Source organism: Odontesthes bonariensis, chromosome 23, assembly GCF_027942865.1.
Source record: "Odontesthes bonariensis isolate fOdoBon6 chromosome 23, fOdoBon6.hap1, whole genome shotgun sequence".
Classification (NCBI taxonomy): Eukaryota; Metazoa; Chordata; class Actinopteri; order Atheriniformes; family Atherinopsidae; genus Odontesthes; species Odontesthes bonariensis.
The window spans coordinates 12,134,015-12,159,079 of record NC_134528.1 but is presented as its reverse complement, the minus strand read 5'-3'; the positions used below and the strand labels follow the sequence as shown (position 1 = coordinate 12,159,079).

General features: G+C 39.4%; 1 protein-coding gene across 2 annotated transcripts in view; it reads left to right on the top strand.

The window, feature by feature from the left end:
- The window catches only part of dock1 (dedicator of cytokinesis 1), a 189,502-nt gene that overhangs the window by 153,208 nt on the left and 11,229 nt on the right, over window positions 1–25,065 (top strand). For both annotated transcript variants that reach the window (XM_075457886.1, XM_075457885.1), the window contains exons 35-46: window positions 133–289; window positions 769–809; window positions 1,154–1,244; window positions 3,122–3,241; window positions 4,351–4,440; window positions 5,034–5,138; window positions 10,263–10,404; window positions 11,850–11,931; window positions 13,768–13,852; window positions 15,505–15,591; window positions 17,215–17,391; window positions 18,691–18,774. In XM_075457886.1, coding sequence (XP_075314001.1) covers window positions 133–289; window positions 769–809; window positions 1,154–1,244; window positions 3,122–3,241; window positions 4,351–4,440; window positions 5,034–5,138; window positions 10,263–10,404; window positions 11,850–11,931; window positions 13,768–13,852; window positions 15,505–15,591; window positions 17,215–17,391; window positions 18,691–18,774 — 1,261 coding nt within the window. The remainder of the gene's footprint in view (window positions 1–132; window positions 290–768; window positions 810–1,153; window positions 1,245–3,121; window positions 3,242–4,350; window positions 4,441–5,033; window positions 5,139–10,262; window positions 10,405–11,849; window positions 11,932–13,767; window positions 13,853–15,504; window positions 15,592–17,214; window positions 17,392–18,690; window positions 18,775–25,065) is intronic.

The following is a 25,065-nucleotide window of genomic DNA, read 5'->3' as shown; positions in this document are numbered from 1 at the left end:
AAACTTAGATGCTAACTCTGCCTTCATTGGCAAAACAGTAATGTTTTCACAAAACTGTCAAAGAAGCTCTAAAATTGGCCTTGAATTTGTTTCTTCTCCAACATATACACGACCACAAAACGCTAATACCAGTTTGCTGGAGCACTGCCGGAAACACAAGTACCTGGCCAGGACTGGCGAGAACTTCGTAACTCTGGTGGTGCGTCTGCTGGAGAGACTGCTGGACTACAGGACCATCATGCATGACGAGAACAAGGAAAACCGCATGAGCTGCACTGTCAACGTGCTGGTGAGATGGCTGGGGTCCCTCAATGCACACTCAAGCCCAGTAATAGTAATGCATGATAGATAGAAGCCTCTTGATTAAAACACTTGTAAATGACTCTGATATTACTAGTTAAATGTTTTTTTAATGGGCTGCTGTTCCCAGTGAATTGACCTTAATGGCCCGGAACTATCCACATACACAAAAAACCAACGTCTCAATATGTCACAGTGTTTAGAGATGTTATCACAGAGCAGCTCACCTCAATCACCTCTCATCTATGAAGTGACATTTCATTTTGCCGCACAGAAATGTCAGTTTTATCCCACGTCCACAAGCATTGAAAAGACTACAGACACATGCTTCAATGTTTATCTTTTATCTTCTTCAGTTTTGCATTCATTCTTGATTCATTCATTCGTGATTCTAAGAGTTACGGCATTGGTTTAAAACTGGAACATCTTTTATACCTGTTTTAATGCCTTGTCTCTGTCATGCTGTAGAACTTTTACAAGGAGATAGACAGAGAGGAGATGTACATCAGGTAAGACCGTGTCCAGCATTGTGCTATTATACATGTTGAAATATTCAAATCAACATTCAGTCCCTTTAAGTTATTTCTTTTAAATGTAAAGGTACACTACATGGAGGATACGTTTTTTTCGTTTGTATATATTCCCAGAAGTCCTGAATAAAAGAACAGATTTTATTAAAATGCTTGTCCTATTACCCAAACAGCCTGAGTTTTCCATCGGTTTGTCAGGTGTTTTTAGAGGTAAAATAACCTGTCAACACTTGTCAGTGTAGCAGAGTTAACTGTCTGTCTATTTTTAAAGTGTGAAAGGCCCACGAAGATATGATCCCTAAATCACTGCTTTTCATTGCCAGGTACCTGTACAAGCTGTGCGACCTCCACAGAGAGTGCGATAACTACACCGAGGCTGCCTACACTCTGCTGCTACACGCAAAACTGCTCAAGGTACACAGACACGAGACTGGCAGTACATAAACGTGGACGCAAATGATTTACTTCGAATCCCCGCTCAGCTATTGTCTTGCAGGTTGCATTTAACATGAGCCATTAAACAAATGTGCACGTCTTATATTGAATGTGTACAGAATTAAAAGTATCAAACCTCATCCCTTTAGTTCCACCAATGCATGAGATGGCTGCTAAGAAGGCAGAATTGCAGAGCAGCATCTTTTTCACCTTGCATAGCCAATGCAAAAAGGCATCTCTGCTTTATTGGGGGAAAAAAAACAAAGATTTCTGATCATTTACATGAGAAAATGTATAAAGGTTGTCACGGTGCATTGCTTTGTTGATCGCAACATTTTGTTAATGTAGTCCTTCTGCTCCAGTTTTTATCTCCGGCCAAAATAATATCCCACCGATATTTACAAAACTCTTTACACAAGGAGCAACGGTGTCTATTCCCAGCTGGGGTTTGGTTTACCATGAATTGAAAGTTTTTTTCCTCCTTGCCTTTTATCCAAAATGAAATCATCCAACATCTCATCTGTATTTGCATAAATAGCTGGCTGCTGCAGCCTTTGTGCAGGTCTTGACAGAGTAGAGCAGGCTGTGACTGAATTGCATTTTCCTCACTGACTAGTCACAGTTACATTGCAGGAGTCGATTTTATTACTTTAAATCTGCTCATCTGTGCCTTCCTGATTATAGCATACAAGAAAGAAGGCTTTAGTATAGTGTCGTGGAAGTTGGTTCATTTTGTTCACCCACTGTTTGTAAAAATCCTTTTTTCTTGACTGTCCTCATTTCGAACTCTCACAGAGATGGAAATAAGACTGAATAAAGATGACTGATCAATTAAGAATTGAGTTAGTTTTTCCAACTATACAACATTTCTCAACAATCTAATCTGACCAAAGTGCTGATGTTGGATACAGGTTTCTGCATCCACCAGCATTTATAGAGTAAAACTGGCTCCTTTTGTAATAATTTGCCATGTAAATAGTGCAGTCCACTTGTAAAGAAATCAATAAGCTAAGCCAAAGCCGCCCTGCATCCCTTTTTTTTTTTTTTAATATGACAGCAACAGTGTGCTGAGCAGTTACATATTACCTGTCTCGAGTGCTGGTCATGCAAATTTTTTATCTTTGCTGTTCAAATGTGGCTCAAAGAGCAAACACATAAATATTCCTATTCCGTTGTTTTTTGTAGGAAATCAAAAATATTCTGAATAGGATTAAGTGCTTATATTGGCACAAGCAGGAGTGAGGCCTTTATCTGCTCACCTAGCTCTTCTTCGGTGGATTGCTTTCGACTAGGCAGGCCCACTGGTGCACTGTTCTGGGTCGTGACGACTCATGTGCCAGATACCAAAGCAGCATGTGTAGATTGTATTTGCAAAAACGGATAAAAGCCCTTCTCAACATGAAAAACCCAACAGCAGTTTGATTGAATTTCCCTTAGCGTCATAAAATATCTCAGAAATGAGCAAACATTTGAGATTTCCTATAATAAAAAAAGAAAAAAAAAAGAAAAAAATCACTTTGATTGAAAACCACTGGAGTGCAAAACATGATTGGTGAATATAAATCAACATGGAAATAACTGTTTTCGCAAAGCAGCCCTTCGAGCAATGGCTACAGAAATGCATTGCTTTGTTGCTTCCTGAACCATTCAATATGTATTGATATGCGCATCACTAACCATGTCTCAAGTCTCCATCTTGGCCTGCCAATGTGTAGGACAGCGTTAAAAAGAATTACACATCAATTTCTCCCATTTGCATTGGCTATAAGTCAGGGATTGATTTCTCGTCACCCTTCCGTCTTTAGCTCTGCGTTGTTTTGCACAGTGTTGACCCCGTGTTAAATTGTTCTCTGTAGTGGTCAGATGAGCAATGTGCAGCCCACCTGACCCAGAGAGACGGTTACCAGGCCACAACTCAAGGACAGCTTAAGGACCAGCTCTTCCAAGAGATTGTTAATTACTTCGACAAGGGCAAGGTAAGACATGTATCGGCATCCATACACACGTGTGACGATAGAGCAGGCATTTTTTTTTTTTTACAGGGATTGTTAATAATTCTCTTCTTTAGATGGATAAAGATGTTTATCTGATCACACAAGCATTACTCCAATTCTTTGCTGTCCTTTCAATAACCTCCTTCTTTGTTAAATCCCTTCCCCTCACTCCTCTTTCCAGCTTTGCTTTTTCTCTCTTACTTTAAGACCATATTAGTGCCATACTTGAATGCCATCTTTGCCACTTGAGAATGAGAAAATATTACGTTTCATCGGCGCTGATTGTAAGCTACTCTTCAAAATACTTTAGATTTTATTTTTTTTATTTTTTTCTAGAAGAGAAAAAGGTTTCTCAGCTTGTAAGCTTAACCTGGAATGTGTTCTGCGGCCATAGCCACTTGTGTGTGATGTCTGAAGGGTTTGCATGTGTCATCAGTGTTGGCGGCCGCCACTCTTGGTTCTCGAGCCAACTGTAACTCGGCAAAATATTCTCAGGGAGACAACTATTTGAAAGGCCCTTGGATGAACGGATGCATACAAACCCATCAGACTGATACTGAAGAGTTACAGTGGCTAGAAGAATACATCAACACTCCAGGGACCAGGGTTTCAACTGAGGACAGTTTCTAGAAGTATGACAGAAATCAGATTGCAAGCAGGCCCAGATGGTGTTGTCACCACCACTCTCACTGATGGCACACTGATTTGACCAGTAATCTGGACTTGGAGCACCTCCAGTCTGGCTCAGATCTGCTTAGTCCAATCGACACGATCGGAAAGCCACTCAGAAGCCTTTCAACGGGTTTGAGTGGTTCACATGTATCTATGACACCACCCCAGTGTGCTGGAAGACTCTCGAGGGAAAAGCAATAAGTAGATGGCATCTGGGTTTAGTGGTTTCAATCAACAAAAAGTGAAAAATGTTGACATGATGAGAAGAATTTATTTTCAGAAAAGCTTGTGTTTGAATACTATTGCGTGTGAAAGGCTAGCATAGAATTTGTGTTATTCAGCTGGCAGGAAATGAGTGCTTTATCTCTGCTTTAATCTTCATGATTAATTCATCTTTTGACTGTCTGTGTACTCAATAGATGTGGGAGGAGGCAATCATTTTGAGCAAGGAACTGGCTGAACAGTACGAGAATGAAATGTTTGACTTTGAGCAGCTTAGTGCATCCTTGGTAAGTGAGATTATTTTGTTGTTGAATTGCAATTGCAGTAGCACCATGTGAACTCTGACTGCCCCTCCATCTTAAGACCATTTTCCACCAAAGGGCTAGTGGGGACTTTTAGGGCGGCTTTTTCTTTTTGTATTTCAACAGCAAGTACTGCCCCCATAGAACCCTTTTCAGACTTTTGCCTGAGAAGAAAATAGAAATAAACTGTGTTGGGTAAACTTTTGAGTTGCCATTGGTTTAACTAGGGAACAAGCTTTTGCAGAACTAATTGGAACAAGGTCAAGTCTGCTACGTAGGCTAACACAACAAATAGTAAAATGTTGTTGTGCTGACCTAGTCCTGTTGAAAGGTAGCTGTAGATGCTGCTCTTTTAGAGGGAAAAAAGAAGCAAGATGTTACTTTTGAGAGTCACATTGAGATTAAAACCACTTGTTAAAGAATTGTCCAGAAAGGAAGCAACAAGAAAAAAAAAAAACACGGAATCACAATTAAACCATACTATGTTTTGATGGCAACATTTTCAATAAGCTTAATACAAATGTTAAAATGTAAACGTTTTCCAGGCTGCTTAAATTTTCCATTTTATCTCTCAACAGCGGAAACAGGCCCAGTTCTATGAGAACATAGTGAAGGTCATCCGGCCCAAACCAGACTACTTTGCTGTGGGCTATTATGGAAATGGGTTCCCCTCCTTTCTACGTGTGAGTACTCAGATCAGTATAACATTTCCCAGCCTCAGTCTGTATGTACCGTTTAATGTTTTACACTTTTCAATCCCACATGTTTTAGCTGTTGTTGCAGGAATCACTTTTTTTTTTAACATCCCACATGATCTGGTTCTCACTTACTCACAGAAAACTAAATCTTTAAACTTAAAACTAAATCACAAGGAGCTGTCTCACGAGTAGGTTGCCGGGGAGATACAGAATTCTGATTTAAGTAAGAAAGTCTGACTTTGATTAAAAAATCTGAAAGAAATCTATAATCATTTATTTCCTGTCTGTAGCTTAAAGTCTCATTTACATTGTATCCCTTTTCATATTGCTTTTCATCTTTTACATTTGGATTAAGCCTTTTTTCAGCATTTTACAAACTGTTTGCCAGTTGACCCTTCCAGAAGGGTTTCTTAAATCAGCCCAAATGAAGGCCCATAAAAACAGCTCGATCTTATTTGTCCAGTGAAAAAGCTGATCGCGCGTCTTTAATTCCATCACTTGAACTTGAGCTCAACACCATTAACTCCACACTAAAGGCATGTCCTGCATCGCAATGCATCCTATCACCACCTACACAGCCAAGCTGCACACCCAATACAAAGTGAGAGGAAGTGATTCGGTCACATTGTAAATTGCTTCTTTTTTTTCAAGACCACACTTGTTTGGATATAACCGGAACTCCAGATGTTTTTGAAAGTGGTTGCACCATCGGAAAAAGCCATGTTGATTTCTAAATTGACCTTTGATTTTTAGAAATATGAGCAGTAGATGCAACTGAGAAATCATTAATCAAGTATGTCCATATAGGCTTTTGTGTGATAAACATATAGGCTATATATATAAAAATAGGGTCAAATTTTCAGCCAGAGCTTTTTCTTTGTCGGAAGATGAATTGCTGCAGTGCTGACAGGCTTTCTTTTTTTTTTTTTTTTAAATCTTTTTGTTATGTGTTCTTGTTAGAGCTGTTTTTAGGCTGTCAGCTGGCACATCATTGAAGGTGTTGTTTTCTTCTTCTCTTTGAGGAATTCATTTTCTCACAGCACACTGAATAGCCCCCAAAGCGATGATCCTGACCGTTCCCTTTTCACTCTATTTTGAATGACAGACCTTTCACTGGGGTCTTTTGCTTCTTTCCGATCTCCATGTGCCCCCTCTAACCTCTTTTATCTGTCAGGGCAGAAACTCTATTACAGACGGGGGAAGCTATGCTGGTCTAATCTGACTGGCTCCTTAACCAGCCTTTCAGGACAGTTTGGACCTCTCTATTCTTTTTCCAGTGGACTGACCTTGCCCAAATAACCAGGGCATGGGGATACCAGGCTGTATTTCCCTGTGGGAAATGCACCTAATTTACCTTTTCTAATTCATCTTTCTCTTCTTAGACCGGGGCTTTCCTCATGCCTGTCACAACGATTATGTTTATCATGTAACCACAATTACTTGAGATAATCGTGATCATGTTTGCACAATCATCTTCATTCACTTATTTAAAAAGCAGCCGGGTAAAACTGACAAAAGGTCATACTTCCTTACTGTTTTCTACCATTTAATAGAGTTGACTGATGGTAGATTTTATTCATTTCAATATTGCACTTTTGTCCTCTGCTGTCGAAATTGCACATCTGCCATGTCCAATTGATTTATTTTTGTAGACGTGTATATTTAATTCTTATGTTCTTCTATTAATTTGCAATTAATGCCTGTTGTTCTTTATTGTAAGGTTAGATGATTTATTAGATAATTGGTAGGCGTTTAGTATAGTAGCAGGATAAGTTGTGAAAAAAAGACAATTAATTCATGAATGATATTTATTTGTATGACAAATAATCTTCTTCTAAAACTGTATATTTATTACAGCCATACTCATGCCTTTCAGACAGAAAGGGGTGCAGAGTTGGACCAGGAACAAAATTTAATCCTGGCCATTTTTGTCTGGATCGGCCCTTAATTTTCCCCTAGCTTGCACACCACTATGGCGTCTGCACTATTGTTGTGTTACTCGTCCTCTTTACCAGCCAACTCTGCCTAGTATAACAGTCAGCCTCTCTCCAGGCTTTGCACCACATTTTCATTTTATATCGCCGCCTCTTAGTTGTCACTGCATTTAAGTAAAATTAAGGTTTTCCCTGACAGTGGTGCTTAATCGGGTTGTTTTTGTATATTTTTGTTAACTTAAAGCATTTGGCAAGATGTTGAGGTTTTTCATCCTTATTTGACTTTTTCCGCTCCATTTTTTTTTCTGTTATTGGGACATTTATCCATTTGTGTTTTGTAACTATGCTTTGATTTCCCTTTATATCCTGCTGACCTCTAAGCTTATCATGGATACTACTGGATAGATACCCTCTATGGGGCAATAAACAGTCAATACTGGTCATGATTACTCAGACCAGTAAAATGCTTGTCTTTTTTGCAACCCATTTTTACATCACTGTCCCTTAGCAGTATATATTTTCTTACTTAGTGAATGTCAAGATTACAGCCAAATGGGACATTTTATCTGAACAGAGTCCCAGTCAGTAGTCTGGGAAGACATTACGTTGTCCTGGTGAACAGTTTTGAATTTGTTCGCCCTGGTGCTGCGTTTTATGATCATGTAAAAAGATTTTCTTGTGAGTACATAAGGAAGTATTCAGGTATGGGTTACTAATTATGACAAATATAGGGTTTTCAATCATGCTGTTTGTGTTGCAGTGGCCCGAGGGAAAAGTCCGTTATGTGAGAAAATCAATATTCTTATAAAGGCGTTTTGTATCCACCCCCCTCACAAATTGATTTTATGCAAGAGTGCTTAATTCAGCTGCTTATGATTTATTAGTTCTTGATATAGTTGGAACCTGGGGTATTTGCTAATTGTAAAATGTCCTAGATATCATAATTTGCTTTAGAACTTCAGATGCAGCCAGGCAATTGACCCCCATTATCTCTTTTTTTCTTTTTCTTTTTTTTTTAAATACTTCCAATTTTCTTTTGTTTCTTTCCATAGGGACCTTTGTGTGACTTTTGAAAGTGTTAATTTCTTCCATTATATGCTAAACAAATAACTATAAGCGCATAATGTTTGTCTTAATTCGTTGTTTCATTTTAAATCCTGTTAGGATATTTACTCACCCTTCATTTCTGCTCTCATCAAACCGCACATTTACTCAATCCCTGGATTGGGTTTCCTGTGACACCCCATCCCATGGAGCAGTTCCGGGTGTGTGAAAGTTGCTATGAAATATGCAGCCTAAGACACTGCATTCAGAGACGCTGGACAGGGGCTGTCATGTTTTATCTTTGAAAATGTTACTCAGGCAAACCCCTTAGCACACTCAGGCAGATGAAGGAATGTTCCCTCTCATGGTTTTAGGAGCACTCCTCCTATAATTTACTCTTGTGTAATAAAACAAAATCTTTTCATCAGTCTCTGTGTTAGTTAGCTGATTGTGCCATAGATTGATGGATATATCCATCCTCCTGTAGTCATATGTTACATTTTCCTCTATCTGCAAGGCCTCTAAAAGACCCGTGTATTCTGACATGCATTTATTTTGACTTGATGACATTAAACTTTTATGGTTTCATCTTTGTCTCTGTAATGTATGAAATGGCCTTTTCACCTGCCAGTCAAGAAGGAAAAAAATATTTGCGCATAAATTGCTGTCTCAATGACCAGTTCAGAAGCAGCCAGTGCAGGTTGAGGGTCAAATGAGAATCATGGCGCTGAGGTGACTGTGTGCATAATCTGTACAGCAGCTTCCATACGGTCTTCCTGTGAACGAGCATAGAATATCCAGCCCTGATAAAACATTAGGTATCCTCAATCAGATTTAAAATATTTAAAGAAAAAATGTCAGACATCCCACAGTTGACCACCAGTCAAAAACTGCAGCAGTTTTTTTTTGTCAGGCTAATGAGAACGATGACTGTGGAAATCATAGTGCTTTTGCCAACTTGTCAATCAAAGCAAATTTGAAAATGGCCCTAGGCATACATCACGGCTGCAATTAATTTAATTAAATTGGGAGTTGAGACATGTGCTGTGCATGAGCACAGGGCTTCCTCAGTGAGCTTTTGTGCTGTCATGATTTTATAATGAAAGAGGCAAATGTTACTGAATGATTACTGTCCTCCCAAGGCAGGATCCTTGGGCAAGGTGCACAAAACAGGTTTCTTGTAAATAAAATTGGTTGTACACAAATATATATATATATATATATGTATATTTAAACCTTCTGCAGAAAGTTTCCCTAAAATGTTGACTTTGGTTTTCTCCTCATCCTTCAACACACTCTTAACATTATTTAGAACTTCGATTCTTCTCTTCTTCAATACATTTTAAGGTTCATTTGCTCCCAAGTCTTTCATTTTTGCTTTGCCGTTTGGTAGATCATATTTACCTTATTGTGAGTGCTCTCTTGAGAAATATCATTTTTCTCCCATCATCAATGAGGTTTTTGTGTCGTAACTTCCTCTGCAATTTTTGACATGAAAACAACAGGTGAGGCAATAATGGTCTCAGTTTAAAATGCTAAATTATTCCACTTTGAAATCTTTTTCAGTGAGGCAATGAGCGATGAGGGCTCATTGATATTACTACACCTGGCAAAATATTTTAAACATTGCTTCTTTTTTTTTTTTTAAGGCAGCTTCATTCGTAGCTATAAATAGTGAGAGTTTGTGAAAGAAAGTGTTTCAGGCCATTTGAAGTCTATCATTTACCTAAAAGAAAAGTCCTTGCCTCACTGAATCGGGGCCTAGAACTTTCTATCACCTCAATTTCCAAGTGTTTAATGTGGAGATTATGATAATGTGTTTTAACCCAGCCACAGCACCAGGCCAAGTAGATTTACAAATCAAAAACACCTTTTAATGTGGATATTTTGTCATTGTCTCATTTGGTCGCTTTTTACCATCATCCTTGAATAACACTTCCAGCCTCTAGAAGTACTCCTTGTAAATCCTCTGAGATAGTGCTGTATGTGCGCTGTCAATACTTATCACTGTGCCTAGTACATATTCATAAACTATGCACAGTGTACCTTATATGCACATAATGTGTGCAGTTAATGAGCCTGTCTTCCTATACACCCTCAAGGTCTCAATGTTTTCTTCCTTGCCCTTCAGAACAAAATGTTCATCTATCGTGGGAAGGAGTATGAGCGCAGGGAGGATTTTGAAGCACGACTCCTCACCCAGTTTCCCAACGCGGAGAAGATGAAGACCACCACACCGCCCAGCGAAGAGACAAAGTGCTCCTCTGGCCAATGTATCCTCAGCTCAATATCACTAAGTCACATTAAACTGTTCGTTTCAGTTACTATATTTTAGGTTTATTTTTCAGTTGCATGAGCAAAAAGAAACCGCCTTGATTGTATTTTATTCTTATTTCCACATGTTGATGATCCATTCAGATGCTCTGAGAGACGTGGTTAATGTTGATATAATTTTCACTAGTTGATAGTCACCTCTGCGTAGAGTCTTTAGCCACACCTAATTTCCCTCTAATTGTTTCCAATGAGCCAGACTTTCTTGTAATCTTTTAAAGTGGTCTTGATCAATAGTTCTCCAGGCTTTCTGAAGGTCTTTCAAAGTCATTTTTTTGTTGTTGTTGTTTTTAGCTGCTTTTTCAGTCCTTTCCATACAAGTCCTTTCAGTCCTGTATTTGACCATTTTCAGAGGAAAATGCTTTCTCGTTTGTTGAGTCACTTAACGCTAACCTATGTATCATTATAAAAGAAGCACCTAACTCAAGGAATGAACCAATGTTTTCTGTTAGGCAAATAACCAGTTTAAATGTAATGCTTTGGCACTTTGTTATTAACAGCCTGTCACAAAGAAATATAGTTTATTCCCATTTCTTCAGTTGTACCCATGGCAAATACCAAAAATGTCACAGTTTTAACAGGCATGTAAATATTATTGGTCCATCAAGATGATTCTCAGTTTTTAATCAAAAACTTGTCATATTTCAGCATGGTGAGCAGTTTGTCCCTTTAAAAAAAGAAAAGAAAAGAATGAGAATGCCAGAAAGCTAACTACAGCAGATGGACAGTATCTGAAAGTGATGTCCTTATTTCTGGGGGGGGCTGGGCTGGGCTGAAGTATGCCAAATGACACAAGACCTGCACTGAAAATCAGTGGCAACAGGTCTTATGGAGGGATGAATGCTTCCCGGAGCCACATTACTAAAGCAGTGTGGGATCATCTCGACAGAACGGAACAAAAGGCAGCCGATATCCAAAGAAGGGCTTTGGGATGTTCTTCAGGAAGCCTGGAGAACTATTCCTGAAGACTACTTAAAAAAAATTGCAGGGAAACGTACCAAGGATGATTCATATATTGATATAAGTAAAAACTCTATTCTGTCCTTATGTACAACATTTACATTTCCGTTTGCTCACGTTTTGATAAATCGCTTCACCTTTACCTGCTTTTCAAGCAGTATCTAAAGAAATGAGAGGTGGCTGCACAGTCCTGCACATTTATTTCTGAGAATGGCATCCCACAAATGCTTCCTTGAAACAAATCATGTTAACCTCTTAATGTATTTTTCTTTTTTGAAATTACATCGCCAACAATGTAATCCTATTTAAAATCTGATTTCATTGAACATTGAGCTACTGTTGCATTGAGTTATCATCTAGTCCTGTCATTCTGTTTCATTGATGTGAGTTCAGCAGTCAGTTTATTTCCTTGACATTTCTGCTCAAGATATTCAGTGTTTCACAGTGAAACCCATCCTAAACCTGCCTGCCAAGTTTCAAAACAAGCCTGTGTCTGAGCAAATAGTCAGGTAAGCAGGACACTTGACTCACATTCACCTCTTCACACTTGCAGAGCGTGTAACTCAAAGTCACACAGCATGTATTTCAATCTGCCAATACCTAATTTGCTTTCCCCAGTCAGTCAAACAGTTGATAGAGCTTGTGATGACGTGCTAAAAGTGCCTTAGCATTTTCTGTGTGATGTGCACAGAAAATGCACCGGACCGCTGTAGTGAAGGTGATTAAATCTTGATTTTAATGTGGGTCTGTGTAGAACAAATCCTGGTTGACCTTCTTAATGTTGTAGTGGTTATTAACTTTCCACCAGCCATCTGCTATTAGTCACTGTGCCAAGTATGACATTGTTTCTCTGCCATCATTAATAGCTTTGTGTCGAGTATCGGGGCCACAGCAAACAGTGGGACCCTGCGCTCACTTGTCTGTATGCCAGCCGGGCACTGCACCACTCAGCTGTGTAAATTCACTTTGATATGCCACCCAACGCATCAATGGACATAATTAAAAGAAGGCGTTTACTTGGAAAAACCTTTAGGCAAATATACCTGGGCACTGATGTTATCACAAGCCTGCAGCACTGGTCTCTTCCTGCTGCACTGATCCTTTCAGCTGCCTGTTGGCTTGTTTGCCAGCTGTGCCTGAATGGAATATGTAACTCTGTTAATGTCCTAGTTCAGAGAGACGTGTTTAGAGAATTGCACACCAACTGCCCATCCCTTTTGCTGCCAATTTCGTTTCCATCTCTCACTTTCACCGTGCTGGTCCCAGTTGTCTCTCTGTCCCTTCTCTCTGTTTTCTCTCATTTATTCTCTCATTCAGTGAAGATATCAGCGGTGCATAGCAATGAGACTGATCCATTTTAGCCAAAGGGTCACAGCAGCAGGCAGAGCACAGCCCATTCTGACCTTGCTCTGCGAGACCATACTACTCCATCATCTGTAGTCTGCCGGCTCATGTCATGTAAAATGCTTAATTAGGGTAGCACATCTTATTTACTGTTTCTGTATTAGCCTGTTTATTAGATCTGAAGTTCAGTGGATTTATTTATTTTTGTTAATCCCACACATTCTTAGCTAATTTTCTAGGGGGTTTCATGTTCAAATTGTGCGCTGCCCTTTGTAAGTATCCACAGAGGAGAACATGTTAATGTCAGTGTAACATAGAAGGCTCCAGTGACAGTAACACCTGAGCAGAGCTTTTCTTTGTGGTTTGATTGTCACAAAATGTTTGTTAATTAGAAAAAAATGATATGCACAGCCTCGTTGCTTTAAATGTAAAGGGGCATTGGCTTAGGAATAACACTGATTTGTCTCTTGTTTATTTGTAATTATTTGCTAATGCAGTCATCATGCTTTAGAAATGTATGGTATGATTTTAGGGACGTGTGAGAATTATTGCTCGGCACTCATTTCCACATGAGAGTGAAAATCTGTCGCTGTTTTCGTCCTCATGTATGCTCCCAGGCATGTGATCCTCCACCACAATGTGACACCATCATTTTCCTCCTGTGAAAAGTCTATTAACCCGATCTGGCAAAGTTCATCCTTGGTAGTCACATGCTTCTGTTGCATATGCTGCAGCTTATCTGCATGTCTGACATGTATAGCTAAATCTGGGGGTTGCCAGTGATGTGTGTGACCCAAAAATTAATTCATTTACTGTGTAGATGAGTTCATTCCTCAGATGGAAACCAACATGCTAAATACCATAGTTCCAGGCCAGAGCTTGCCTGGAGGGGGTTTGTCCTGTGTTTGACCTGAAGCAAAGCAATCAACCTGTATCAATCAAGCTGTAGATTGCCAGTAACAGTTTTAATTTACTCTGGCACGAATTCTCTCCCTCCCCAGCTTCTATATGGTAAATGAAGTCCATAAATTCCAGTATTCCAGGCCAGTGAGGAAGGGAGAGAAGGACCCTGACAACGAGTTTGCGGTAATTCCTGTCTTTTTTTTGTCGTCCTCATGGGGTATTTTTCTTTTTTTCATCAAGCTTGGTTTTGAACTAAAGTAAACCATAAGACATTTTAGCTTGTAAGTGTGTGGGAAGATTTTAGTGGCAACAAAAACCATCATTTTAGAAATAACTTCCACTGTGTACTATTTTGCTGAGTAATCACCAAGAGATGGTGACATTCATGTGATGTGAAAGTTGCCAGGTGGACAACCTTGAGCAGCACCATTTGATGTCACCATGTGGACTTTCCTACAGACTTAACATATTTCGTGCATTAAACACAAAGTGAATCAACTGAATCATCTACCCGTTATTTTAGGAAGCACGCTAACAAAAAAATGAAGGCAGTCACATCTCCATTTCAGGCAGCCTCGTCAACGTGGACACTGCAGAACAATCTAGTTTATTCCTTTAATCCAGACAGAATATCAAGCAGACACAGTTCAGGTGTTACAGTGTTAAAAACATGTTCTTTTTATTTATTTTTTTGTAATTTCATTAACCGTTGTGCTTTAACATTTTTAAACGACAACAAAAAGCATGAAATTAGCATTTTTAGAAGTCGTTGACCTCGCTGGTCTTTACATAAGCAGCATTGGGCACTGGGAAGCCCATGCCAGTTGACCACTTATCTATAGAATTCCCAGCTGGATCTTGCTTGTCAGTGGAGTAATTGTTGTCTGTTTGTATAAAATATTTGTTCGTCTCACTCTCTACAGACTCTTTTTATTGTTGCTCATCATTTGATTATTATCTCAAATTTAGGCTTCACACATACTTTTAGTCGTTTGCAGCACAATAAATCAGTTGAGCTCTCATTTAAATTGACACTTGACATGGAGGATGAGATATTCAGAGGATTCTATTTTCTTTTCTTTTTATCTTGTGGAAAGTTGTAGTTGCAGACAGAATGAAATGGTTGACAGTGATCCAAATCTATTGGCCCATAAAAGGCCTGTTACTGACAAGTCGTGATTTTTAGAACATCAAATGAATTATGATTTGTGCACTTTTAGTATCCTGGTAACGGTGACAAGAAGACAAATTAAATCCATTCGCACTTTCTTCTGTGTGTTTACTTTGGCATCAATTCAGCAGAGCAGGAGGATGCACTGAACTCATGTGAGACTTGGTCCTGTTGTCTCACTGATTGGTATCTGTCCCGACAGAGGGGTGATGGATATCTAATAATAGACATATTACATCTCTGTTAAATCTACTTACTTGTCAATATGCACAAATCTTTTTAATTCATCATCTCTCTTTTTTTTTTTTTTACTCATCAATAATAGAAGGAAGACATGTTCAGTATTTCTAGCAAGGGAGACCATCTCCTGTGGGTATTCTTTTTGAGAAACATGATATATTTAAGAGGATCCGTTTTTTGGAGGTTGTGTCAAAGCGGGCCTTATTGCAAAATAAGACCCACTTTCAGACTCGCCTTTAATGGGCTTCAGGTGAACAGCTGTTACATCACCTTAATGTAATTGATGCAACAACAGTCTTAAATTGTGAATTTAGTGCAGTACAACGCATTATTTTGTTGTAAAAATAGATGCGTCTTTCTCGCTTTTAATTGCCCACTCCTCTTAGATAGTTCCTGATACGTGATTCTGTCATTTTGTCTCCAGAACATGTGGATTGAGAGGACCACATACACAACAGCATACAAGCTTCCTGGCATCCTGCGCTGGTTTGAAGTCAAGTCAGTCTCCACAGTGAGTATGAAGGGGCTCTATGCCAAGCAGGACTCCTAATCAGATGAGGATCTGCAGGCTCGCTCAAAGTCAATCGATATGATTAGTCCACTTAAGCAGCATAGACAAGTCGCGTGCCACTCCGCCAGTCTAACGACAGGGCACATTCTTCCTTTCCCAAATGGCCCCCATTGATTTACCAAATACCGCTGTTTCCACTGGAAATAGCTCCACAGCACAAATACAACTAAAGGACCACTCAGACCCTCAGTCACTGTTGATTTTCTGTTGAATTACCTGGATTGCTGAATTGAAAACCCTATGGTAATAAGGTCTGGCTGCAGCCTATGACTTAAGTGGTCACTGAAGAACTTGGAATGGTCTCATTTCGCCTACATCCAACTCGACCTGCATTAAGATTGCTTCCATTCCACTCCCTTTTGATTATTTAAAATGCTGGTCCTTTGTCCCAATTTTGGCCTGAGATGTCTGGCAGAGAAGGGAGTGTGAAGAAATGACACTACAGTGACATAAATTGGAGAACAGGTTTTTTGTTGCGTCCTTAGTTTTCCCCAATACAAATGCTCTACTTTGTCTGATTAGCCTGACGTAAGTATTCTAAAATCACTTACTCTTATTTGTTTCTTTGATTTGTCTCCTTTGTGTCTGTGCTGGTTAAAAGCCTTAAATAACGGCCACCTCCACACAAAGCGGTTTTACGACAGTCTCTGCTTTCAGTCGTCAAATAGCAGCACGTGACATTCATACACCAGGCAGCTTAGACAGTGGTACCTCAGGTTGCCTCATCTTTAGCACAATCAAAACTTTATTACTTCCCTCGTACCCCCAAACTCCTGGCTCCATGTTGTGGGCTCTAGCTCCAGCATCATAATGATTCAGAGTAGACACCTCTTCCTTCAGGCTGGACTGGAACATACTGTAAGCAGCAGCTTGGCCTCCAGATGAGCAAGGGAAAGGCTAGGTCCCCAAGGTCGGACTCTCTATTTAAAGCGTAATGACTAGGCTGAGATTCACCAAGCCTAATCCCTCCATCTGACAATTCTTTATATCAAGCTGGCCTGAGACATACCGACACAGATTGGAGATTTGTCTTCCTGGCACAGCATCTTTACTTATCTTGGCAGGGGTCTAAATCTGACATTTGCTCAACAAGCCACTCATGTTTCTTCTAAAACCTTACTACAAGGAGGTGATTTTATTATTCCCCGTCTATCCAAGTAATGAGATTATCCCAATGTGGAGATGCATGGATTTGAGTTGGAATTTGCTTTCATACAGTAGTAGAATTAACAGCATAATTGCCAAGTATTTTAATAGTCTTTACTCAGAATTGCCAATCACATTATGTTGACTTGGGAAATGATGTTCCCTTGCACCAACATGACATCCATCTTCATTATGCAGTTGCATGGGCAGACAGACACAGACAGAAATTATTTGTTGCTTCTTTGTTTAGCAGTATAGTTAAGGATCCATCTTCTGTTAACCTTTCCCTTGTTGGTGAACACAACATTTTATTGTTTGGATCACAGAGACGGTTATGATGTTTGTAGAAATACACAGAAACAGGTGAATAAGTGTTAAGATTAAGATGATTCCCCCTTTCCTTATTGTTCTGCACAGGAAGAGATCAGTCCACTTGAAAATGCCATGGAAACGATGCAGCTGACTAATGACAAGATCAGCAGCATGGTGCAGAGGCATCTCAGTGATCCCAACCTTCCCATCAATCCCCTCTCCATGCTGTTGAATGGGATCGTGGACCCAGCTGTCATGGGAGGTTTTGCCAACTACGAGAAGGTAGACAACTTGGAAATGATTTGTTCTGTGTCACCATAGTTTCTTTTCCTCTATGTTTTTAGGTCTTTATCTTTATTTTCCACTTGTTATGTTAGAAATAAAAGAATACTACTAAATAAGCCATGCCAGACTTCACTACAACCCTGACCTTTCTTGTGGGGTGAGAATTTTACAAATTATCTATGTGAATTATATTGGAGTTTAAGATTATGTATTATTTTGGGAGGAGTCTCTTTGCCTTGTAACCAGAGACTTCTGGCTGTATAAACCTGCAATAGTAAATGGTGAACTCCAAGGTTCAAAATGACAGTTTACAACCCGATGACGAGCGCTGTTGTGGTAGCATCCATCTTTTATGAGCAGTCTATGATGCCCTTTATTGTAGTTTTTGCTTTTAAGATGCTGTAAAGTGTAAACAAGTGATTCAAGTGAAGATGTACCAGCTTTATATTCCACATGGAGTCTTCAGAAGTGTATGTTATGTTATTTCCCGAGGTTCAAAATTAAGGGAATCGGCTTATTTCCTATAATGTCTACAAACACCAAGTCATCTGACGCATGTTTTCTATCTGCAAAAGAAACAAGGATACACTTGTGTTATGCTGGCAGTATTTATTTTTGTTTGTCTTTCATATTTTATGGCTAATTGATGAAATTCTAATCAAAGTACTGTACATGATAAATGAGTTCAGATCAACCAGATTTACTCCCAGCTTTGACTTTATGTTGTGAAATGATCTAGAACCAGCTCATAATCTCATGCATGATGCAAATCCTGGAATCTTTGATGCCATCAGCCATAATATTTTCATAATTTCTATTGTTACTACTGTCACACTTATTGTTTTGCTCTCAAGATAATAGATCATTGTAAATCTTATCATTTTCAAAAGCCCAACTCAGTCTTTTTTTTATTACCTGTTTTTCATCACATTTAGTCATCCAAACACTATCATTGGGACTGAAATGGTAACGGAAACTCATTTCAGCCTCACTTTTGTTAACAAAGAAAAGAAATAGATATCCACTTGGTTTCCCTTTGTTTATTTCATCTTGGAATTGATTTACATTAATTTTGTCAGAGGAGGATCGACAGGAATTCTTTGCTCTCTGGTCACTGGCGGCGGCAGAATAACTGATGTCCAGACTATATTTTTCTCATGTTAAATACCATCTGATATCATCGCCTTTGTCTAGTGAAATCCGTTCCCCTCCTCCATTCTTGTTCCTTCTGTCACAAGCTTTTTCTCCCTTCATACCATCATGCTCACACCAGAATCTCTTTTCCCTCTCCATTAGGCCTTCTTCAATGACAAGTACATGCAGGAGCACCAAGAGGACCTTGAGAAGATAGAGAAACTGAAAGACTTTATCGCCTGGCAGGTGAGACTGATGCTCTCAGTCATCTATTTGCATATTTCGTCTGTTTGTCTGTCTCGTCAGAGATGTCGAGGATATCAGATTATTTATTGTCTAATTCTGGTATCACTTCTTTCATGGCACATGAAATGAACAAAAAACACACATGGCCTATAGGAAGCCTAAATGTTGAGCCTGGATAAGATGGTACAGAAGAGCACGAGAGCGATAACAATGCACGTTCATGCCACTTAGGGCTTAATAAACTCAAATTTGCTTTGGGCTATTCACTTTATCCTATCGAATGCTGAAACTATAGTGGTCTTATTCTCTATTCAAAGCACTTTGCTTTGAACAGTTAGAGTTAAGGGTTTGTTAATGAACAAAGCATTAGAAATATAGAAGCCCTACACACAAACTCAGAGCCCTGCAGACTCCACACTCTGCATTTTCACACCTGAGAGTCCCTCTTATATAGGAGAGCATTAAGGCTTTTTTTTCCCCTGTATATTAAATCAGCTTACCAAAGTGCTTCTATTGAAAAAGGAGACACTCCTGAAAGGTTACAGCTGAAAATGTAATATCGTTTAAAGAACTTGTAAGTGCACCGCCAAGAGGGTCCAATGACAGTAACTGAAGTGAGCAGGGGGAAAGTGTGTTAAAGAGTTCAGAGGAGATAATGGCCAAGAAGAGTGCTGAAGCAAACATTCTGAAGTTGTGGGGATGCTCCGCTGCAGAAAGACGGTAAGAGATCAGCAGTGGCGGTTCTGCAACCTTCGCTCCCTCAGAGTCTGGAGGAAGTGCCCACACAGCAGACAAGGAATGCACACTCACACATATTGTAGAAGACAGCACATGCCATTAAACAGCTGCCTATGAAACTCAACAGATATATAGCTCATTTGTGGTTTATCTTGGATTAATAAACTCCTGGCTATATTTATAATTACAACCCTTCCTCTCTTTGGGACATCAGAATGCAGGAGCAGAGGCTTTGTTTAAGTTCTTTTATCACCCTGTCGTGACTGTTTAGCTCAGCCCTATGTGTCACTTTAGTGCTCAGGAAATCATAGTTTCATGTCTTATGGCTCACCCAGGTACTGAGCACTGGTACAAGAGGTTTTTCTTTTCCCCTTCCTCTGGTTAGCTGCGAGGAAAGTTAATTGAATTTCCAATAGCTGTTCCTGTTCCAAGTTGCTGCAAAGTAGGTCAACATCGTGTTCCACATCTCTGTCAGAACTCAAAAATCTGAAAAGTTGGGCTCTTTTGTGTTTGTGAAACCTTTTGTCTTTGTAAAGAACCATGATTCACACAGAATATATCTGAGTCTCGTATCGCCTACCCACTTTTAGCACTGAATTCTTCAAGCTTCTTGTCATTTGTGATGCAGCTTGCTAGATGTAAGGTGTTTTTTTTAGACCATGGGTTGTAACGCCATACTTGTCTATTTTATTTCATATTAATTAGTAGGTTACTCCAAAAATGTGGACATGGGGAAATATTTCAGCATAGGTGACAAGGATGGAGTGTGCAGCTAGATTTTATCTTTTAAGTTATGTTAGACGTTTTCCTGTTGATGTGAATGAGCCAAATCCTTTTCAGCATCAGTCTGAGATTTCTGCTGGCCTCAAGCCAGAGTCTGAAAGATCACAGCATTTTGAAATGATTCTCCTCCAACAATTGCGCCTTAATACTTACAAAGGGCTCCCTTCCAGTATAAAATGAAATAATTGCTTAATCTTGTCAACTGTACTGGGTTAAAAATGTCCTTCGTGTGATGGGTTCAGGCTTCACCTTTTCATTCTACGAGCACAAAAATGTGGTTTTGGTTGAAGTTGTTTACTGACACGTTATATAGAAAGGGTCCTGTTTACTGCACTCATGCCAGACATATACACAACAAACTTGTAAGGACGCAACTAAAACGGATTTGCAATAGTATCAGCTTGCTAGAACCAGCACGCTTTTTTATCTCACATCTTGAATTTGTCTAAATGAGACGGATGATGAAAAGCCTTCTCCAGTTAACAAACTAAGCAGTGAGAAATCAGCCAGTGTGCACTGTTGTTTTCTCAAATACCCATTGTGCTCATCCAGTAATTAGAGAGAAAATGAGCAACTGGAAAACAGGAAATTAGGTATCATGACAGCTCCCTGGCAAATAGGAGGATGGTGATTTCAGAGGTGTTTAGAATAAGTAAATGCTCTGGATAGATGTCTAAATAGCTGCTATAAAGCTTTAACTTATGCATGATTCACTCTACAAAAAGTTCAGGGTTTCTTAGTGTCCAATAAACTGAATCATAGACCTAAGGAATATATTCATCTTGGGATCAGCTTCTTCTTCAGACATATGGGCAGAATCGTGTATTGACAGTGATATTTGTGTTTCTATCATAATTTCTTTTACCCCTGCCACTGGCCCCTACATCTCATATATAGTAGAGTCTGTGTGCTTATTAGACTGCCTGACTCACCAATGGCTGTGCACATCTCCCAAGACCTTTTGACCACCATTAAAGGTTTTAATATGTCATCACAGCCTTGCTCAAAGCCAGTGTGGCTGTCCCAGCACCCCAGGGTGCAGATCAGAAGTCTGGTTATTGTGAGTCAGGCAGGGACAGAGTAACAGAGCTCAGTTAAGAGCAGACACTGCTGATATTAAACAGCAGAGGTATCTATTTCTCACTTGGCAGCTGCTGGTACTGGTATGATTGTGTCCGCGTCTTGATTGGTTTTCACTGTTGTCCAACAGAAAAGTGCGAGAAAGAAGAATGTTCAGTGTTGATTGTGATGGGAGAATTAGCATGCACATCAGGAAACATCAGCTTTGCAGTCACACGTTTTCAAAGTGCCGAAGCATAAAACTAGTCCACAAGCTGCTTTGTCCAAGTTTCACATAAACTTCTTTTTTTTATGGGTTCATGACATCCTGATAATTTTGTCAAAATGTAAAGGAATTAATTGTGCTCGTTCCCAGCTCTATATTTTTACACTGGGACTCCAGGAGTGACCTTCACATATTGAAAAATCCTTATTGCTCTCGTATTGGCACCTCTGTTGGATTCTTGTTTCTGACCAATGCAAGTCTAATACTGAATCATGTTTTTCGCTTGTCTGATCCACTAACTTTAGAAAAATAGTGTCTGGATCTAAAACTGTGCCTGTATTACTTTATCTAATAGCCATTCATTTTCTTTTGCTTGTGGCTGTTATGTGTTCCGATGTAGCTTTCAGTTACATCGGGAAACAATATGATTGATTTAGAGTTGTTACACTCAGTCAGTGGTTTTGCTAATGTATGCATTAGTCATTCTAAAAAAAAATAAAAAATTGAAGCATCCTCATACTAATGTTCTTCTTGCTATCTTGTCCAGCTTTTAAAGCAACACCATTATAAGCACTGTGACAGTGCGACGTTTGTACGATACGCTGACCTGTCATCCGGATATACCTGTAACCCACACAAATGAACCTCCAGCTTTGTCCTTTTCTCCTATAAGAATGAAATTAGGTAAAAATAATGTACCTGTCTTACAGTGTGAACTGTTTTTTTTCTCTGTATGCGTTCCACTCTTTTGTAAGTTTAAATGCAGTGTGTGCACACTGCTGTTTTTTTTTTTTGTTTTTTTTTTTTTTTAAATGCAGCACAAGGTCTCCGGTGTCTAATTTTGTGACTTTCACCTCAGCCTCACAACAGATAATCTTCTACTCATATCCTTAATCATTTAGCTGATGCCTCTTAGACTACTGGGCCATAATAAAGCTTCTTAAAAAAAAAAAAAAAAAGTTTCTACGTGTAATTAAACAAGTGAATGTGTGTGTGTGTGTTGCCCTTGAGCCTATGTGTCTTACCCAATGAGCTTATCACTGCAGCCACCAAGCAGAATTCTGTTGCCATGCCGCCACTCAGTCGCACTCAATCATCTTAAGGTCTATAAAAAGATGTGGGTATCCTGGGAGACGTGAATCTTGCCTCAGCTTTCACTCTTGCAATTTTTTTTTTTCATTGCTTTTTCGTTTGAAAACCCTCTGTCCTTCTGTCCCTCCTCTTTCTCTTACTCCTAACCGCTGTCCCCTCTGCCTCTTTTTCCTTCACCTTTTCTGTCTAAGTTTCCTCTCCTCTGTTCTTCTCACCAAGAGGTCCCAGCAGTGATGATGATGAAGGTGTTCAATATCAGGGGAAATCTGCGCAGGATGTGTGTAGCCTCCTCTCATTTATCTTTCTGTACCAGAGCTTTGGTTTTGTGGAGCACAGCACGGTAACACTCATTGGATTTCAGCTACTGTGATACCTGCTCAGTTTGTTTTTTCAAGCCAATCTGCTCACCTTATACCTCTGCTATCACAGGATGCTGTTAATATACTGTATTACATGGTTGGGCACCAGGGGTAACAGTACAGAAATATATTTCTTATATGTTATATACCCACCTGTTTATAAGCCCAGTTTATATCAAAGCATGGGTAAACAAAACATGCATTGTTAAGAGATTATTACAAAAGGTTGCATCACAGAAGTGATTTGGTGTTCCAGTTGAGTGAAGTCAGTTCCTGCTATAGTCAGCTGTGAAGGGCCAGTCTGCCCTCAGAGAAAGGGAAGAAAGGCGAGCTAGCTCCAGGGAATCTGAGGTTAACACACACATAGACAATCTTTCCTTTTCTGGCCCACCTGCCAGATACTTCACACACTCCCCTGTACCCCGAGCTGATTCTTTGTTCCATTTGCTGAGGGCTTTAGTGGATTTGTTAACCATGAGTGCTACTGTACAATATGTTCTCTACAGTTAACACTTGAACACTTAAAGGTCCCATAACGTGCTTTTCCATGTTTTCTGGCTTATCCATAGTATTGAAATTATGTCTTGTCACCATAAACATCAACCAATGCTTTAAAAAAAAAAAAAAAAAAGGCATATTTTAGTATTTTCAAGCGGAGGGAACTCATTTCATCCAATCGTCTCTCAAAATGTCACTCAGGAGACGTCTTCTGTTTTTTACTTGCACGTCACAGCACGTAAAATACAAAAATCAGTGTATTCCCATGGGAAATACAGCATGCATGTCATCCACCAGAAGCATTTTAAAAGCTGGTTATCTCGCCACAAGCAACAAATGATTCACTAGTACTTTTCAGAGCATGGTACTTTGTTTTTGCTTCAGATGTGCTTTCAAGAAAATGTGGTTTTGGTCGTAAGGTTAAGTTGACCCTTTCCAGCTTCCCCAAAGACTCAGAAGTCTTGGAACAGGGGATCCAGGTTGTTTTTCCTGTCAGCAACACAGATCGAAAAGCTTTGGATTTGTTTGTTATTCTTCACTCGCAACAGTTTTATGAACAAGGTATGACGCTGGCTTTCGAAAGTCAAGACTGCTCCATCACTAAAAGGGCACAAATCTGAACCACTAGCAGTGAGTGAAGCTGTTTCAAATGTCTGTTGTGTTGGTATTAGATATACGAACAGGTTATAATACAAACGTCACGTTTACTGTTGGTAAAAAGGCAGCTAATGGGGCTAATGGTACTTTGGGTTAATAAATATACACACAAGACAACTGAACATATCCATTTGTCGCTACTGCAACCGCTAAGAAACAGAGTTACTCACAAGCAAATGCACATTTGTAGGTGTTGAACATATCTACCTAACAGAGACATCCTGAACATATCTACCTAACAGAGACATCCTGAACATATCTACCTAACAGAGACATCCTGAACACATCTACCTAACAGAGACATCCTGAACATATCTACCAAACAGAGACATCCTGAACATATCTGCCTAACAGAGACATCCTGAACATATCTACCTAACAGAGACATCCTGAACATATCTACCTAACAGAGACATCCTGAACATATCTACCAAACAGAGACATCCTGAACATATCTACCAAACAGAGACATCCTGAACATATCTACCTAACAGAGACATCCTGAACATATCTACCTAACAGAGACATCCTGAACATATCTACCAAACAGAGACATCCTGAACATATCTACCAAACAGAGACATCCTGAACATATCTACCTAACAGAGACATCCTGAACATATCTACCTAACAGAGACATCCTGAACATATCTACCTAACAGAGACATCCTGAACATATCTACCTAACAGAGACATCCTGAACATATCTACCAAACAGAGACATCCTGAACATATCTACCTAACAGAGACATCCTGAACATATCTACCTAACAGAGACATCCTGAACATATCTACCTAACAGAGACATCCTGAACATATCTACCTAACAGAGACATCCTGAACATATCTACCTAACAGAGACATCCTGAACATATCTAC